The 17,636-nt window shown below is 49.2% G+C and overlaps 1 protein-coding gene across 1 annotated transcript in view; it reads left to right on the top strand.

Moving 5' to 3' along the window:
• The window catches only part of FAM133B (family with sequence similarity 133 member B), a 66,677-nt gene extending 50,410 nt beyond the window's left edge, over window positions 1-16,267 (top strand). The window contains exon 11 of the mRNA XM_063921382.1: window positions 14,698-16,267. Coding sequence (XP_063777452.1) covers window positions 14,698-14,781 — 84 coding nt within the window. The 3' untranslated portion in view covers window positions 14,782-16,267. The remainder of the gene's footprint in view (window positions 1-14,697) is intronic.
• The last annotated feature ends 1,369 nt before the right edge of the window (window positions 16,268-17,636 follow it).

The raw sequence follows: 17,636 nt of genomic DNA, 5'->3' as shown, positions 1-17,636 counted from the left end.
GCGGGAAGTAGCTCGAATCCTCAATTGGGCGGAATGCCACCAGGTGATATTGTCGGCCGTGTTCATTCCGGGAGTGGACAACTGGGAAGCGGATTATCTCAGTCGTCGGGATTTTCACCCAGGCGAATGGTCATTAAATCCAGAAGTGTTTCACATGTTGGTTCAGCGATGGGGTTATCCTCAGGTGGACCTGATGGCATCTCGACACAATCATCAAACGCCCCAGTATGTGTCCAGAACAAGAGATCCAAAGGCAGTCGCGGTGGATGCTCTCACTGTCGCGTGGCCGTACAGTCTTGTGTATCTGTTTCCACCGTTTCCGCTGCTCCCTCTGGTGCTAAAACGGATCAAAAGAGAGTCGCTCACAGTCATACTAGTGGCGCCTCATTGGCCTCGGAGAGCTTGGTTCTCGGATCTTCGAGGATTACTCGCAGACGATCCGTGGCCGCTCCCAATACGTCCAGACCTGTTACAACAGGGTCCGTTTCTTTACCCCGATTTAGCGCGGCTGCGTTTGACGGGGTGGCTGTTGAGACCGCCCTCTTAAGAAGAGAGGGCATTCCAGATTCAGTTATACCAACCATGTTACGAGCTAGGAAGCCGGTTACGGCAGCTCATTATTACAGAATATGGCGTGCATATATAGGTTGGTGTGAAGCTCGGCAATTTCCGACATCAGCTTTCAAAGTATGCCGCCTGTTGTTGTTTCTACAAACAGGGTTAGATGGAGGATTGCGTTTATCTACACTAAAGGTGCAGGTATCTGCTTTGTCAATTTACTTTCAAAGACGATTGGCTCTATTGCCGTCTATACGCACTTTTCTCCAAGGTGTACTCAGGGTACAGCCTCCATTCATTCCACCTACAGCGCCATGGGACTTGAATCTGGTTTTGGAGTTCTTACAGTCTTCATATTTTGAACCCTTACAACAAGTGGATATAAAGTTTCTCTATCGTCCTAGTGGATGCTGGGGTTCCTGAAAGGACCATGGGGAATAGCGGCTCCGCAGGAGACAGGGCACAAAAGTAAAGCTTTCCGATCAGGTGGTGTGCACTGGCTCCTCCCCCTATGACCCTCCTCCAAGCCAGTTAGATTTTTGTGCCCGGCCGAGAAGGGTGCAATCTAGGTGGCTCTCCTAAAGAGCTGCTTAGAAAAGTTTAGCTTAGGTTTTTTATTTTACAGTGAGTCCTGCTGGCAACAGGATCACTGCAACGAGGGACTTAGGGGAGAAGAAGTGAACTCACCTGCGTGCAGGATGGATTGGCTTCTTGGCTACTGGACATCAGCTCCAGAGGGACGATCACAGGTACAGCCTGGATGGTCACCGGAGCCTTGCCGCCGGCCCCCTTGCAGATGCTGAAGTAAGAAGAGGTCCAGAATCGGCGGCAGAAGACTCCTCAGTCTTCTAAAGGTAGCGCACAGCACTGCAGCTGTGCGCCATTTTCCTCTCAGCACACTTCACACGGCAGTCACTGAGGGTGCAGGGCGCTGGGAGGGGGGCGCCCTGGGAGGCAAATGAATACCTATTTTGGCAAAAAATACCTCACATATAGCCTCCGGAGGCTATATGGAGATATTTAACCCCTGCCAGAATCCGTTAAGAGCGGGAGACGAGGCCGCCGAAAAAGGGGCGGGGCCTATCTCCTCAGCACACAGCGCCATTTTCCCTCACAGAAAGGCTGGAGGGAAGGCTCCCAGGCTCTCCCCTGCACTGCACTACAGAAACAGGGTTAAAACAGAGAGGGGGGGGCACTAATTTGGCGTTAGAAATATATAAAAAAGATGCTATAAGGGAAAACACTTATATAAGGTTGTCCCTATATAATTATAGCGTTTTTGGTGTGTGCTGGCAAACTCTCCCTCTGTCTCTCCAAAGGGCTAGTGGGTCCTGTCCTCTATCAGAGCATTCCCTGTGTGTGTGCTGTGTGTCGGTACGTGTGTGTCGACATGTAGGAGGACGATGTTGGTGAGGAGGCGGAGCAATTGCCTGTAATGGTGATGTCACTCTCTAGGGAGTCGACACCGGAATGGATGGCTTATTTAGGGAATTACGTGATAATGTCAACACGCTGCAAGGTCGGTTGACGACATGAGACGGCCGACAAACAATTAGTACCGGTCCAGACGTCTCAAAAACACCGTCAGGGGTTTTAAAACGCCCGTTTACTTTAGTCGGTCGACACAGACACAGACAGGGACACTGAATCCAGTGTCGACAGTGAATAAACAAACGTATTCCTTATTAGGGCCACACGTTAAAGGCAATGAAGGAGGTGTTACATATTTCTGATACTACAAGTACCACAAAAGAGGGTATTATGTGGGATGTGAAAAAACTACCATAGTTTTTCCTGAATCAGATAAATTAAATAAAGTGTGTGATGATGCGTGGGTTCCCCCCGATAGAAAATTCTGGGCGGTATACCCTTTCCCGCCAGAAGTTAGGGCGCGTTGGGAAACACCCCTTAGGGTGGATAAGGCGCTCACACGCTTATCAAAACAAGTGGCGGTACCGTCTATAGATAGGGCCGTCCTCAAGGACCAGCTGACAGGAGGCTGGAAAATATCATAAAAAGTATATACACACATACTGGTGTTATACTGCGACCAGCGATCGCCTCAGCCTGGATGTGCAGAGCTGGGGTGGCTTGGTCGGATTCCCTGACTAAAAATATTGATACCCTTGACAGGGACAGTATTTTATTGACTATAGAGCATTTAAAGGATGCATTTCTATATATGCGAGATGCACAGAGGGATATTTGCACTCTGGCATCAAGAGTAAATGCGATGTCCATAACTGCCGGAAGATGTTATGGACACGACAGTGGTCAGGTGATGCAGATTCCAAACGGCACAAAGGTGTATTGCCGTATAAAGGAAGAGGAGTTATTTGGGGTCGGTCCATCGGACCTGGTGGCCACGGCAACTGCTGGAAAATCCACCGTTTTTACCCTAAGTCACATCTCTGCAGAAAAAGACACCGTCTTTTCAGCCTCAGTCCTTTCGTCCCTATAAGATCATATCTGCCCAGGGATAGAGGAAAGGGAAGAAGACTGCAGCAGGCAGCCCATTTCCAGGAACAGAAGCGTTCCACCGCTTCTGACAAGTTCTCAGCATGGCGCTGAGACCGTACAGGACCCCTGGATCCTACAAGTAGTATCCCAGGGGTACAGATTGGAATGTCGAGACGTTTCCCCTTCGCAGGCTCCTGAAGTCTGCTTTACCAAGGTCTCCCTCCGACAAGGAGGCAGTATGGGAAAAAATTCACAAGCTGTATTCCCAGCAGGTGATAATTAAATTACCCCTCCTACTACAAGAAAGGGGGTATTATTCCACACTATATTGTGGTACTGAAGCCAGAAGGCTAGGTGAGACTTATTCTAAAAAAAAAATAAAATTTTTTTTGAACACTTACAAAGGTTCAAATCAAGATGGAGCAGTGATAACGAACCAGGAAGAAGGGGACTATATAGTGTCCCGGGACATCAGGGATGCTTACCTCTATGTCCCAAATTTGCCCTTCTCACTAAGGGTACCTCAGGTTCGTGGTGCAGAACTGTCACTATCAGTTTCAGACGCTGCCGTTTGGATTGTCCACGGCACCCCGGGTCTTTACCAAGGTAATGGCCGAAATGATGATTCTTCTTCGAAGAAAAGGCGTCTAAATTATCCCTTACTTGGACGATCTCCTGATAAGGGCATAGTCCAGGGAACAGTTGGAGGTCGGAGTAGCACTATCTAGGATACTGTTACAACAGCACGGGTGGATTCTAAATATTCCAAAATCGCAGCTGATCCCGACGACACGTCTGCTGTGCCTAGGGATGATTCTGCACACAGTCCAGAAAAAGGTGTTTCTCCCGGAAGAGAAAGCCAGGGAGTTATCCGAGCTAGTCAGGAACCTCCTAAAAACAGTGCATCATTGCACAAGGGTCCTGGTAAAAAATGGTGGCTTCCTACGAAGCAATTCCATTCGGCAGATTTCACGCAAGAACTTTTCAGTGGGATCTGCTGGACAAATGGTCCGGATCGCATCTTCAGATGCATCAGCGGATAACCCTATATCCAAGGACAAGGGTGTCTCTCCTGTGGTGGTTATAGAGTGCTCATCTTCTAGAGGGCCGCAGATTCGGCATTCAGGATTGGATGCTGGTGACCACGGAGCCCAGCCCGAGAGGCTGGGGAGCAGTCACACAAGGAAAAAATTTCCAGGGAGTGTGATCAAGTCTGGAGACTTTTCTCCACATAAATATACTGGAGCTAAGGGTAAATTTATAATGCTCTAAGCTTAGCAAGACCTCTGCTTCAAGGTCAGCCGGTATTGATCCAGTGGGAAAAACATCACGGCAGTCGCCCACGTAAACAGACAGGGCGACACAAGAAGCAGGAGGGCAATGGCAAAAACTGCAAGGACTTTTCGCTGGGCGGAAAATCATGTGATAGCACTGTCAGCAGTGTTTCATCCCGGGAATGGAAACTGGGAAGCAGACTTCCTCAGCAGGCACGACCTCCACCCGGGAGAGTGGAAACTTCATCGGGAAGTTTTTTCCACATGATTGTAAACCGTTGGGAAATACCAAAGGTGGACATGATGGCGTCCCGTCTGAACAAAAAAAAAACGGGACAGGTATTGCGCCAGGTCAAGAGACCCTCAGGCAATAGCTGTGGACGTTCTGGTAACACCGTGGGTGTACCAGTCGGTGTATGTGTTCCCTCCTCTGCTTCTCATACCTAAGGTGCTGAGAATTATAAGACGTAGAGGAGTAAGAACTATACTCATGGCTCCGGATTGGCCAAGAAGGACTTGGTACCCGGAACTTCAAGAGATGCTTACAGAGGTCTTATGGCCTCTGCCGCTAAGAAGGGACTTGCTTCAGCAAGTACCATGTCTGTTCCAAGACTTACCGCAGCTGCGTTTGTCGGCATGGCGGTGGAAAGCCGGATCCTAAGGGAAAAAGGCATTCCGGAAGAGGTCATTCCTACCCTGGTCAAAGCCAGAAAGGAGGTGACCGCACAACAATATCACCACATGTGGCGAAAATATGTTGCGTGGTGTGAGGCCAGGAAGGCCCCACAAAGAAATTTCAACTCGGTCGTTTCCTGCATTTCCTGCAAACAGGAGTGTCTATGGGCCTCAAATTGGGGTCCATTAAGGTTCAAATTTCGGCCCTGTCGATTTTCTTCCAGAAAGAATTGGCTTCAGTTCCTGAAGTCCAGAAGTTTGTCAAGGGAGTATTGCATATACAACCCCCTTTTGTGCCTCCAGTGGCACTGTGGGATCTCAACGTAGTTCTGGGATTCCTCAAATCACATTGGTTTAAAACCAGTCAAATCTGTGGATTTGAAGCATCTCACATGAAAAGTGACCATGCTCTTGGCCCTGGCCTGGACCAGGCGAGTGTCAAATTGGTGGTTTTTTCTCAAAAAAGCCCATATCTGTTTGTCTATTCGGACAGGGCAGAGCTGCGGACTCGTCCCCAGTTCTCTCCCTAAGGTGGTGTCAGTGTTTCACCTGAACCAGCTTATTGTGGTGCCTTGCACCTACTAGGGACTTGGAGGACTCCAAGTTGCTAGATGTTGTCAGGGCCCTGAAAATATGTTCCAGGACGGCTGGAGTCAGGAAAACTGACTTGCTGTTATCCTGTATGCACCCAACAAACTGGGTGCTCTTGCTTCTAAGCAGACTATTGCTAGTTGGATGTGTAATACAATTCAGCTTGCACATTCTGTGGCAGGCCTGCCACAGCCAAAATATGTAAATGCCCATTCCACAAGGAAGGTGGGCTCATCTTGGGCGGCTGCCCGAGGGGTCTCGGCTTTACAACTTTGCCGAGCAGCTACTTGGTCAGGGGCAAACACGTTTGCTAAATTCTACAAATTTGATACCCTGGCTAAGGAGGACCTGGAGTTCTCTCATTCGGTGCTGCAGAGTCATCCGCACTCTCCCGCCCGTTTGGGAGCTTTGGTATAATCCCCATGGTCCTTTCAGGAACCCCAGCATCCACTAGGACGATAGAGAAAATAAGAATTTACTTACCGATAATTCTATTTCTCGGAGTCCGTAGTGGATGCTGGGCGCCCATCCCAAGTGCGGATTATCTGCAATACTTGTACATAGTTACAAAAATCGGGTTATTATTGTTGTGAGCCATCTTTTCAGAGGCTCCGCTGTTATCATACTGTTAACTGGGTTTAGATCACAAGTTGTACGGTGTGATTGGTGTGGCTGGTATGAGTCTTACCCGGGATTCAAAATTCCTCCCTTATTGTGTACGCTCGTCCGGGCACAGTACCTAACTGGCTTGGAGGAGGGTCATAGGGGGAGGAGCCAGTGCACACCACCTGATCGGAAAGCTTTACTTTTGTGCCCTGTCTCCTGCGGAGCCGCTATTCCCCATGGTCCTTTCAGGAACCCCAGCATCCACTACGGACTCCGAGAAATAGAATTATCGGTAAGTAAATTCTTATTTTCTCACTTGGAAAACAATTTTTCTCTTAGCCTTAGCTTCGGCAAGGCGTGTTTCGGATTTGGGTGCCTTGTCATGCAAGCCACCGTATTTGGTGTTTCATGATGACAGAGCGGAACTTCGGACGAATCCCGCCTTCTTACCAAAGGTAGTGTCATCTTTTCACATCAATCAACCAATAGTAGTTCCTGTGTTGACAGCACATTCTGGAACTCTGGATGTGGTTCGCGCATTACGCGTTTATGTATCCCGAACGTCTTCAGTTCGTAAGACGGATACGTTATTTGTTCTTTATGATGCTGCCAAGATTGGTTGGCCAGCATCTAAACAAACTTTATCCAGATGGATAAAACTGACCATACGTCAGGCTTACCTTCATGCTAGGTTACAACCGCCTACGTCAGTAACCGCTCATTCCACACGTTCTGTGGGAACTTCATGGGCAGCTGGTCGTGGGGCTTCTGCGACGCAGCTTTGCCGGGCGGCTACATGGTCTTCAGTGCACACGTTTGTGCGCTTTTACAAGTTTGATACTTTTGCGGCATCAGCATCTAGCTTTGGCCGCCTAGTGTTACAAGTGCCAAACAGCTCTCCCGCCCACGGGGGAAGCTTTGGTACGTCCCAAGAGTACTCCAGTGACCCCTAGTGGATGAAAAAGAAAATAGGATTTTGGTACTTACCAGGTAAATCCTTTTCTTTGAATCCATAGGGGGCACTGGACGCCCACCCAGAGCAGTTTTACCTACTTGTGGTTAGTTCTGAGGATCTTATGGTAACACACTTTCACCGACTGGTTCAAGTTACAAGTGCTGGTTAGGGTGTCAACTGTTTAGTTGTCAGTAACGTTATGTGTTAACAACGTTAGTGTCAGTTATGTTATATGTAATACTCCATTATCAACCTCTCTTAATTCCTGTTCGGCTCAGTAAAAAACACTGAGATGTGCTCGGGGATATGGAGGGGTGGAGTGTTACTAAATTTAAATATTCAGTGCTGTTCCTACGGAAGCCCGTCCATATCCCAAGAGTACTCCAGTGCCCCCTATGGATTCAAAGAAAAGGATTTACCTGGTAAGTACCAAAATCCTATTTTTCTCTTTTCATTTAACTAAACGTAACATCCAGGACAGTCAGAGAAATCCCTGTTATATGAGGATTGTGCGGTGGAACCATCTGCTTAGCCCTCCACGCAGCTGCAGGACGCTCCTGTTTGAACAGCTCGGCTTATGCAGGTAATGTCATTGTTAACCAGAGACCACGCCCGTAATTTCTCTTCTCCAGGTTTCTATAAGGAGGTTGCTAACCACCAGGTTACACGACTCTGCGGATGAGAGGCCTCTCTTGAAGGCGACAGATGTCCAGAATACTGATGACATCGATTTTCGGTGGAGTCTGAACCAGTGTCTCGGGGTATTGAGGCGCTTTTTACAGCAGTTCGTCTGGTGCTGCAGGTAAAGGAGTCGGAACTGGACACTTCAGGTTTCTCGGGGTTCGGCGCCAATGAAGAAGTGACAGCGACTTTTCCTGTTTTGGATGAGCTGGATGTGCTCCTGTCGGCGGCTTGGAGACATCCGGATGCACACTTTCAGGTATCAAACAATATTTGTTTCCTATCCTTTCCCCGCAGACAGCAGGAAACTATATGAGACCTCTCCAAAGGTATACCCCTAGATGTATCGCCGGTCCAAGAAGCTGACTGTTCCTGGTGCAACCTTGCTGCAGGAGCCGTCCTGAGAGAAATATGCGGCAGCAGGGGTTTAACTTGACCGGAACAAGTAGGTTGTGGAACATTAGTCCTCTGGGTTACAGGATGGTTTGCATCAGGATCAACTGATTCCGTGGGCAGATCAGAGTAACGATTCTACTTTATGTTCTTTTGAGGTCTCCAAGGACGTCTTTAGACTCGTAGCCTGAATTTCCGCTTGAGCTGTCTTAACCCGACAACCTTTATGGCTGCGACAGTGACAGGCGGATATTGAATCCGGGTTCACTACGATCTGCCGGCGGCCGGCCTCCCGGCGACCAGCATACCGGCGCCGGGAGGCCGGCCGCCGGCTTACCTACAGTGTGGCGAGCGCAAATGAGCCCCTTGCGGGCTCGCTGCGCTCGCCACACTACGGGCACGGTGGCGCGCCACACTATTTTATTCTCCCTCCAGGGGGGTCGTGGACCCCCACGAGGGAGAATAAGTGTCTTTATGCCGGCGGTCGGGCTCCCGGCGCCTGTATGCTGGTCGCCGGGAGCCCGACCGCCGGCATACTGAAGACCACCCATTGAATCGTATTGGATAGCAGAGGCGTGGTTCATTACGGGTCTGGTCGGGAAGGATCTTCCTGCCTGGGATTCTCAGGCCATTGGGGGGTAAGTCCACTTTTCTTTCCCCTACAGCTGCTCCAGCTCCAATACGGACCTATACCGGTCTTTCCTTTGGATCTTTCAGTGCCCTTTCCAGGTTTCGAGTACATGACAGGGGCGGTATCTGTCACCAAGGGATATCAGAGTAAGAGGCAGAGGTTCAGCATCCGACCAGTCTGGTTGTAGGTCCTCCAACACACCCACCGCAGGTCGGACCTCCCTGCCACCTGGGAGAACCCAGGGTGGACGCATGTCTGTGGGTTTTCTGGGAGGCCTGGGTATGCTTGGGTTAGGTTTCTCATTGCTGGCGGTTACATACTCGATTTGGAGTCCAACCACCTCAGTGGTCCCTCACCACGGGTCTGCCGGTTTCCAACGACAAGAGAGTCGTAATGCAGGCGGCATTCCAGATGCTTCTAGCCGCAAGGGTGCTGATCCCTCTTTCTGCACATCATTGGAATCGGGGGGGGTTTTCTCAGGCCTTTGTTTTTTCCCGTGCCGAAGCCAGATGGCTCGGCCAGGCCTATTCTGAACTTAGAATCCCTTCAGTCTGTGATTGCTAGTTTGGAGCAAAAAGGAGTTTAGGCGTCCTTAGTCATCAGGGATGCCTGTTTACTTCCATTGGGCTTCCTCATCGGGCTTTTCTCCGATTCGTAGTACAGAATATTCATTTCCATTTTCAGACCTTTCCGTTCGGTCTCTCTTCCGCTCCCACCGTGTTCATGAAGGTCACAGGATGGCCCTACTTCAAAGGCAGGGAGTGAGGTTTGTTCCCTAACTGGACAATCTACTGCTGGAAGCCCACTCTGCAGATTAGGTTGTTTCTGAATATCCGGAGGATCCAGAATCTTCTGATTCGACATGGGTCCCATTTATGCTCCTCGTACTGTTTTTTCTGTTTTTAGGGATGGTTCTCAACTCGGTCCGTCAGAGGATTTTTCCTTCCTCTGGACCAGTTCCCCTCTCTCTTCAGCCATGTGCGGCGCTGAGAGAGGTCACCTACATCCTCCTCTGAGCAGAGGATAACAGTCTTCATTCCAGATCAAGCCGCCAGGTCAGGCACCCGGGTGAGTGGACATTCCCCGGAGTTTTGTCAGCTGGTCCGCTGTTGGCGGAGAACTCGGATCGACCTCATGGCGTTCCGACAGACTCTTCAACTGCCCCTTTATTACTCTCGGACGAGAGCCCTGGCGGCGGTAGCCGTGGATGCCCTCACGGCTCCTTGGAGCTTCTGGTTAGTCTATCTTTCCTCCTTTCCTGTTACTACTTCAATTTCTGCAACGCATAAAGGGAGAATGCACGCTAGTCCTCCCGGTGACTCCAGTTTGGTCGCGCAAGACTTGGAAATCTACCCTGCACCTGGTGTCAGTAGAGGAGTCTTGGCTCCTACCTCTACGGGAATGTCTACTTCAACAGGGTCCTTCTCTTTGTTCAGTCTTATACAGGTTTTGTTTAACGGTGTGGCTGTTCACGAAACCTTCTCAGAAGGAAGGAGTTCCCTAGTTCGGTTATACCTACTGGGCCCCGATTTCGGAAGTCAGTTACCTCGTCTCACTTTTGCCACTTTTGGAAACTTTATGTGGCCTGGTGTGGATGACGAGGGTTTTTCCTTTCGTTTTTTTCATTTAGCCGCCTTCTTTGGTTTCTCCGGCTGGTTTGCTTGGCTGCGCTTCGACTAGATTGACCTGAGTTTCAGGTCTCTGCTCTTTCGGTTTTCTTCCACAGGTGATTAGTCTGATGGCCAGAAGTTTGTGCTTTCTTGCAGGGAGTACTCTACCGGCAACCCCCCTTTTTCTAATAAGGTTACGGCTGAGCTTCATACTCAGCTGTCGTTTCTTCCAGGGGTGATGTCCGCTTTTCATATAAATCTGACACTTGTGTTTTCGGCCCTCTCGGCGGTTTCACCGGATTTGTGACCTTTTGGATGTTGTCAGGGCTCTCCGACTCTCTGTACAAAGGTCTTCGGCTATTCGTCAAATTGAATTCTTCTTTGTTCTGTACGATGCTCCCGTCCTAAATGGCCGGGGTCCCAACAGCTGTTGGGTCGTTGGATACGTCTGACCATCAGACAGTCTTATTTGGCGGTTGCTCGAGAGCCTCCGTTTTCCTTTTCAGCGCAATCCACAAGCTCTAGGGGACCTTCGGGGGTGGCTGCCCAGGGGGTTTCCGTGAATGCTTTATGTTGCGATGCCGCTTAGTCGGGACATTTATACGTTTATCACGTTTTACGGATTTGACATTTTTGCGGCCTCTGTGTCAGTTTGGCCGAACGGTTATTGCAGGACTTTCAGCGCTCTCCCTCCCGTCTTGGGAGCTCTGGGACGTCCCCATTGTATCTTCACTCCAGTGGCCCCTAGTGGATGAAGGAGAAATCAGGATTTTGGTACTTACCGATAAATCCCTTTCTCCGATTCCACAGGAGCTACTGGACGCCCACCCAGCGCTGTTTCCTCCTTCTACACTTATTGGGTTGCATGTCACTGCGTGACTGTGCATTTTGTTCCTATTACCCTATCACTTTGTTTCCAGGTTTCCTTAGTATTATCTTGTTTTAGTTGGCTTAGCGAACCTCCTCTACTTTGACGTTGGTCTTTTCCAGCTCTCCTCGGGCACAGTTTTGACTAGACTGGCTCGGAGTGGGGACATAGTAGGGGAGGAGCTAGTCACGTGGTTATAAATTTAAAGTGCCAGCTCCCAGTTACTGCCTACTATATCCCCATTGTATCTGCACTCCAGTGGCCCCTGTGGAATCGGAGAAAGGGATTTATCAGTAAGTACCAAAATCCTGATTTTTGTGACACAGATGTTATCCTGAACCCGTTGATTGATATTGCTTATTGCCTTTTACACAATGGCTGATATTCATAAATGGACCACCTTGTTATGTTGTATGTATGTGATGGGCAGTTGGCGTAGCTGTGTATGTGTGTGAGGGGCAGTTGGTGTAGCTGTGTATGTATGTGATGGGCAGTTGGTGTAGCTGTGTATGTGTGTGAGGGGCAGTAAGTGTAGCTGTGTATGTGTGTGAGGGGCAGTAAGTGTAGCTGTGTATGTGTGTGATTGACAGTTCGTGTAGCTGTGTATGTGTGTGAGGGGCAGTTGGTGTAGCGGTGTATGTGTGTGAGGGGCAGTTGGTGTAGCTGTGTATGTGTGAGGGGCAGTTGGTGTAGCTGTGTATGTGTGTGTGAGGGGCAGTTGGTGTAGCTGTGTATGTGTGTGAGGGGCAGTTGGTGTAGATGTGTATGTATGTGATGGGCATTTGGTGTAGCTGTGTATGGGTGTGATGGGCAGTTGGTGTAGCTGTGTATGGGTGTGACGGGCAGTTGGTGTAGCTGTGTATGGGTGTGAGGGGCAGTTGGTGTAGCTGTGTATGGGTGTGATGGGCAGTTGGTGTAGCTGTGTATGGGTGTGATGGGCAGTTGGTGTAGCTGTGTATGGGTGTGACGGGCAGTTGGTGTAGCTGTGTATGGGTGTGACGAGCAGTAGGTGTTGCTGTGTGTATGTGACGGGCAGTAGGTGTAGCTGTGTGTGTGTATGTGACGGGCAGTAGGTGTAGTTGTGTACGTGTATGTGACGGGCAGTTGGTGTAGCTGTGTATGTGACGGGCAGTAGGTGTAGCTGTGTACGTGTATGTGACGGGCAGTAAGTGTTGCTGTGTGTGTGTATGTGACGGGCAGTAGGTGTAGCTGTGTACGTATATGTGACGGGCAGTAGGTGTAGCTGTGTACGTATATGTGACGGGCAGTAGGTGTAGCTGTGTACGTATATGTGACGGGCAGTTGGTGTAGCTGTGTACGTGTATGTGACGGGCAGTAGGTGTAGCTGTGTGTGTATGTGACGGGCAGTAGGTGTAGCTGTGTGTGTGTATGTTACGGGCAGTAGGTGTAGCTGTGTGTGTATGTGACGGGCAGTAGGTGTAGCTGTGTACGTGTATGTGACGGGCAGTAGGTGTAGCTGTGTGTGTGTGTATGTGACGGGCAGTAGGTGTAGCTGTGTGTGTGTGTATGTGACGGGCAGTTGGTGTAGCTGTGTGTGTGTGTGTGTGTGTATGTGACGAGCAGTAGGTGTAGCTGTGTGTGTGTGTATGTGACGGGCAGTAGGTGTAGCTGTGTGTGTGTGTATGTGACGGGCAGTAGGTGTAGCTGTGTACGTGTATGTGACGGGCAGTAGGTGTAGCTGTGTGTGTGTGTATGTGACGAGCAGTAGGTGTAGCTGTGTGTGTGTGTATGTGACGGGCAGTTGGTGTAGCTGTGTGTGTATGTGACGGGCAGTTGGTGTAGCTGTGTACGTGTATGTGACGGGCAGTAGGTGTAGCTGTGTGTGTGTGTGTATGTGACAGGCAGTAGGTGTAGCTGTGTGTGTATGTGACGGGCAGTAGGTGTAGCTGTGTACGTGTATGTGACGGGCAGTAGGTGTAGCTGTGTGTGTGTGTGTGTGTGTATGTGACGGGCAGTAGGTGTAGCTGTGTGTGTGTGTATGTGACGGGCAGTTGGTGTAGCTGTGTGTGTGTGTATGTGACGAGCAGTAGGTGTAGCTGTGTATGTGACGGGCAGTAGGTGTAGCTGTGTGTGTATGTGATGGGCAGTTGGTGTAGCTGTGTACGTGTATGTGACGGGCAGTAGGTGTAGCTGTGTGTGTGTGTGTATGTGACCAGCAGTAGGTGTAGCTGTGTGTGTGTATGTGACGGGCAGTTGGTGTAGCTGTGTGTGTGTATGTGACGGGCAGTTGGTGTAGCTGTGTACGTGTATGTGACGGGCAGTAGGTGTAGCTGTGTACGTGTATGTGACGGGCAGTAGGTGTAGCTGTGTACGTCTATGTGACGGGTAGTAGGTGTAGCTGTGTATGTGACGGGCAGTAGCTGTAGCTGTGTATGTGACGGGCAGTAGGTGTAGCTGTGTGTGTGTATGTGACGGGCAGTAGGTGTAGCTGTGTGTGTATGTGACGGGCAGTAGGTGTAGCTGTGTACGTGTATGTGACGGGCAGTAGGTGTAGCTGTGTGTGTGTGTGTGTGTGTGTGTGTGTGTGTGTGTGTGTGTGTGTATGTGACGAGCAGTAGGTGTAGCTGTGTGTGTGTATGTGACGGGCAGTTGGTGTAGCTGTGTGTGTGTATGTGACGGGCAGTTGGTGTAGCTGTGTACGTGTATGTGACGGGCAGTAGGTGTAGCTGTGTACGTGTATGTGACGGGCAGTAGGTGTAGCTGTGTACGTGTATGTGACGGGCAGTAGGCGTAGCTGTGTACGTGTATGTGACGGGCAGTAGGTGTAGCTGTGTACGTGTATGTGACGGGCAGTAGGCGTAGCTGTGTACGTGTATGTGACGGGCAGTAGGTGTAGCTGTGTACGTGTATGTGACGGGCAGTAGGTGTAGCTGTGTACGTGTATGTGACGGGCAGTAGGTGTAGCTGTGTGTGTGTATGTGACGGGCAGTAGGTGTAGCTGTGTACGTGTATGTGACGGGCAGTAGGTGTAGCTGTGTATGTGACGGGCAGTAGGCGTAGCTGTGTACGTGTATGTGACGGGCAGTAGGTGTAGCTGTGTATGTGACGGGCAGTAGGTGTAGCTGTGTGTGTGTATGTGACGGGCAGTAGGTGTAGCTGTGTGTGTGTATGTGACGGGCAGTAGGTGTAGCTGTGTACGTGTATGTGACGGGCAGTAGGTGTAGCTGTGTATGTGACGGGCAGTAGGCGTAGCTGTGTACGTGTATGTGACGGGCAGTAGGTGTAGCTGTGTATGTGACGGGCAGTAGGCGTAGCTGTGTACGTGTATGTGACGGGCAGTAGGTGTAGCTGTGGATTATAGCACTTGCTGAACTCCTGCTGAGTGTTACACACTATAATACATGTATTTAAAGATATTCTTTCTTTTATTACAGTATAAGGCCAAAAAGAAAAAGAAGCACAAGAAACACAGCAAGAAGAAGAAGAAAGCCGTTCCTTCAAGTTCTGATTGTGAATAACTAATGTATAATGTCACCTACACATGTCCAGTGACTGAAATTAATTTATGTAACGAGATCTTCTCTTCTTTACTATGTACAAGTGTCTTAAAGGGACATATCCTGTAAAACCTGGGCTGTCTCATTACCTTCTACACGATATAGCAGGTCATCAGTCCTGCTCTGGACAACAGGTCTCCATCCTGACCAATATGCCCAAATCCTCTTTTTGGCTATAGGCAGTGAAGCACAACCCACATTCAGGAAGCATAATTATCACAGAAACTCAAATAAGCTTCATGGACCTCTCCAGGCTGGGTGGATAGTAGGTTCCCGCACCTGTCGTCCAATCACGGTGGATGCGTCCATATTATGGTGTTAAACTTTCATGACAATGCAGCCTATGAAATGACTGGAAACTAGTGACCTCACCAAGACTAGAGGCACTTTGTCATATGGTTTGGTGATGTCAGGTCCAGCCTGCAAAATGGCTGCCTCCTTTTTGAATGAAACAAGTTGACTCTAAAGAAGCTGATTGATCCCATGAGGTGTTGGTTGGCATATTTCCTCTCTAAGTACCAGGCACAAGAAATTGTACTTTGCACATATGACAAGTTCACAACACAACAAGAGTAGATGTCCTGGTGCAGGTCATGTTTTCTGGATAAACTGTAAAGCAATAATAAGTATTTATTGTAGGAAGATCATAGCGTTTGTCCTTGGGTACAATGTCCAAAGAGACTGCAGTTAAATAAAAAGGAACTATCTTTGTGACATCCTAGGCCTCAGAGGCTGAGCTTTCAAAGCAAAACTTTCACATCACTTTTCACTGATCTTTATACAGAATTATGATGCAGAATGATTGGGGTATCAGGATTTTAATGGGAATATTTTTTCCCCTCTGTTGCAGACCATTCCCTCAGAATTTTTAATGATCACAGCTTCTGACCTTACCCAGGCTACACATCAGAAGTAGGCAATATGTATTGAGCCAGCTGCTTTGGAACTACAAGTCCCAGTTTATCTTTAGCCACTGGCTGGGATTTGTATGGTTCCGACAGCTTGTCCATACCTACTAATACATGAACATGTTGCGATGCTGCGATATACACGCCTTGCTGTGGTGACTGGAACACTCTCTGGGGATTTTGCTTTGCGTTTTTCCGCCGCCCCCCATCAAGGATAAGACTGCTTTGGCATATATCTGCATGTCCTGTATTTAATTGCATCATACACCATATGTACAGATAAAGCAGCACTAGTAAATATGTATAACGATCAGGCAGACTACTTGAGTTCCATATCATTGTTACTGAAACTGCCAGCGTGTACAAAAGCTATTTGTTTTGTATTTTTTTTTTTATGTGTATATATGATATAATATAACAGCTTCATATTGAAGCTGAACTACTTAATTGATCAATTTCGGTACAAGACCCATTAAGGAATTGTTCTGTTTTATGGAAGTGAACTCTAAATTGAAATAAAATATTGTTTAACACTGTTACTTTCTCTGTCGTCCATTCGGGAATCTGGATTACCATGGGTTATAGAGAGGTGCAGAACAGGAGATTAAACACTAAGGGGCCAGGCAGCCTTTTTACTCCTCCCCCCCCCCCCCCCCCCCCCCCCCCCCCCAACACACACACTCTGGCATCGTTATTACTGGCCGCCTCTGCGACCGCTCCGGCGCTCCCACATCCGGCTAAGCTCGGCTGTCTGAGCAGCGCTGCTGCCCGATTGGAGCTCTCAGCTCAAGCAGGCAGCAAAAGCAGAGCCACCGATGGCAGCGTCGCTTGTCAGGAGCCCCACGAACCTCCACTGTAAAGCAGAGCCGGACCCTAGGCATTTGCTTATGCCTAGGGCCAGCGCTGTGTTGAATCTATAGTCCCTATCACCTGGTCACATACACCTTAGGGATATTGGGGGTCATTCCGAGTTGATTGCTAGCTGCATTTGTTCGCAGCGCAGCGATCAGGCTAAAAAGTCAGTTCAGCGCACGCGCACAACGAACGATGCCGTTTTGCACAGGGTCTAGCGATGCATTTCAGTCGCACTGCTTGCCGCAGAGTGATTGACATGAAGTGGGCGTTTCTGGGTGGCAACTGATCGTTTTCAGGGAGTGTGCAGAAAAACTCAGGCGTGCCAGGAAAAACGCAGGCGTGGCTGGACGGGTTTGTGACATCAAATCCGGAACTGAATAGTCTGAAGTGATCGCAAGCGCTGAGTAGGTTTTGAGCTACTCTGAAACTACACAAAAAATGTTTGCAGGCGCTCTGCGATACTACGTTTGCACTTCTGCTAAGCTAAAATACACTCCCAGTGGGCGGCAGCATAGCGTTTGCACGACTGCTAAAAACAGCTAGTGAGCGATCAACTCGGAATGACCCCCATTGTCAGAAGCCAAGTAACCTGCCAGTATGTTTTTGAAGTGTGGGTGGAAATCGGAGTGCCTGTGTAAAACCTACGCAAATACAATGAAACCATACAGGGGTCAATTCAATTAGGAGCTATGCACTTACTTTCCCCCGCAAGTAAGTGCAGCTATATGCGGCACTTTCGGTACTGCTGGACATGCTGATTGTTGCTCTCAGCCCCATGGGCCTAAAAGGAGGAAGCCCCCATTACTCCCTTCGGCACCATGGGGTGGTTTGAGCTCAGTTGCAGTTGTCAGCGTCTATTTGCCATTGCAATGGCAACTCACCCCTAATTGAATTGACCACATTAACTCCCCACAGATGCTACTTTGGTCAGTAATTGAGTGTAGTGCTGTGAAGTACCGCTGAGTCCGTAATACTGAACACTGGGCTATCACGTTGCCCAATTAGTTGGGGGGGCATTTATCAAAATAAAACAAGACAAAGTCTCCATAGAGA

This window comes from Pseudophryne corroboree, chromosome 5 (genome assembly GCF_028390025.1).
Source record: "Pseudophryne corroboree isolate aPseCor3 chromosome 5, aPseCor3.hap2, whole genome shotgun sequence".
NCBI lineage: Eukaryota > Metazoa > Chordata > Amphibia > Anura > Myobatrachidae > Pseudophryne > Pseudophryne corroboree.
The sequence above is the reverse complement of the archived record's forward strand: the minus strand, read 5'-3'. Positions and strand labels throughout refer to the sequence as shown.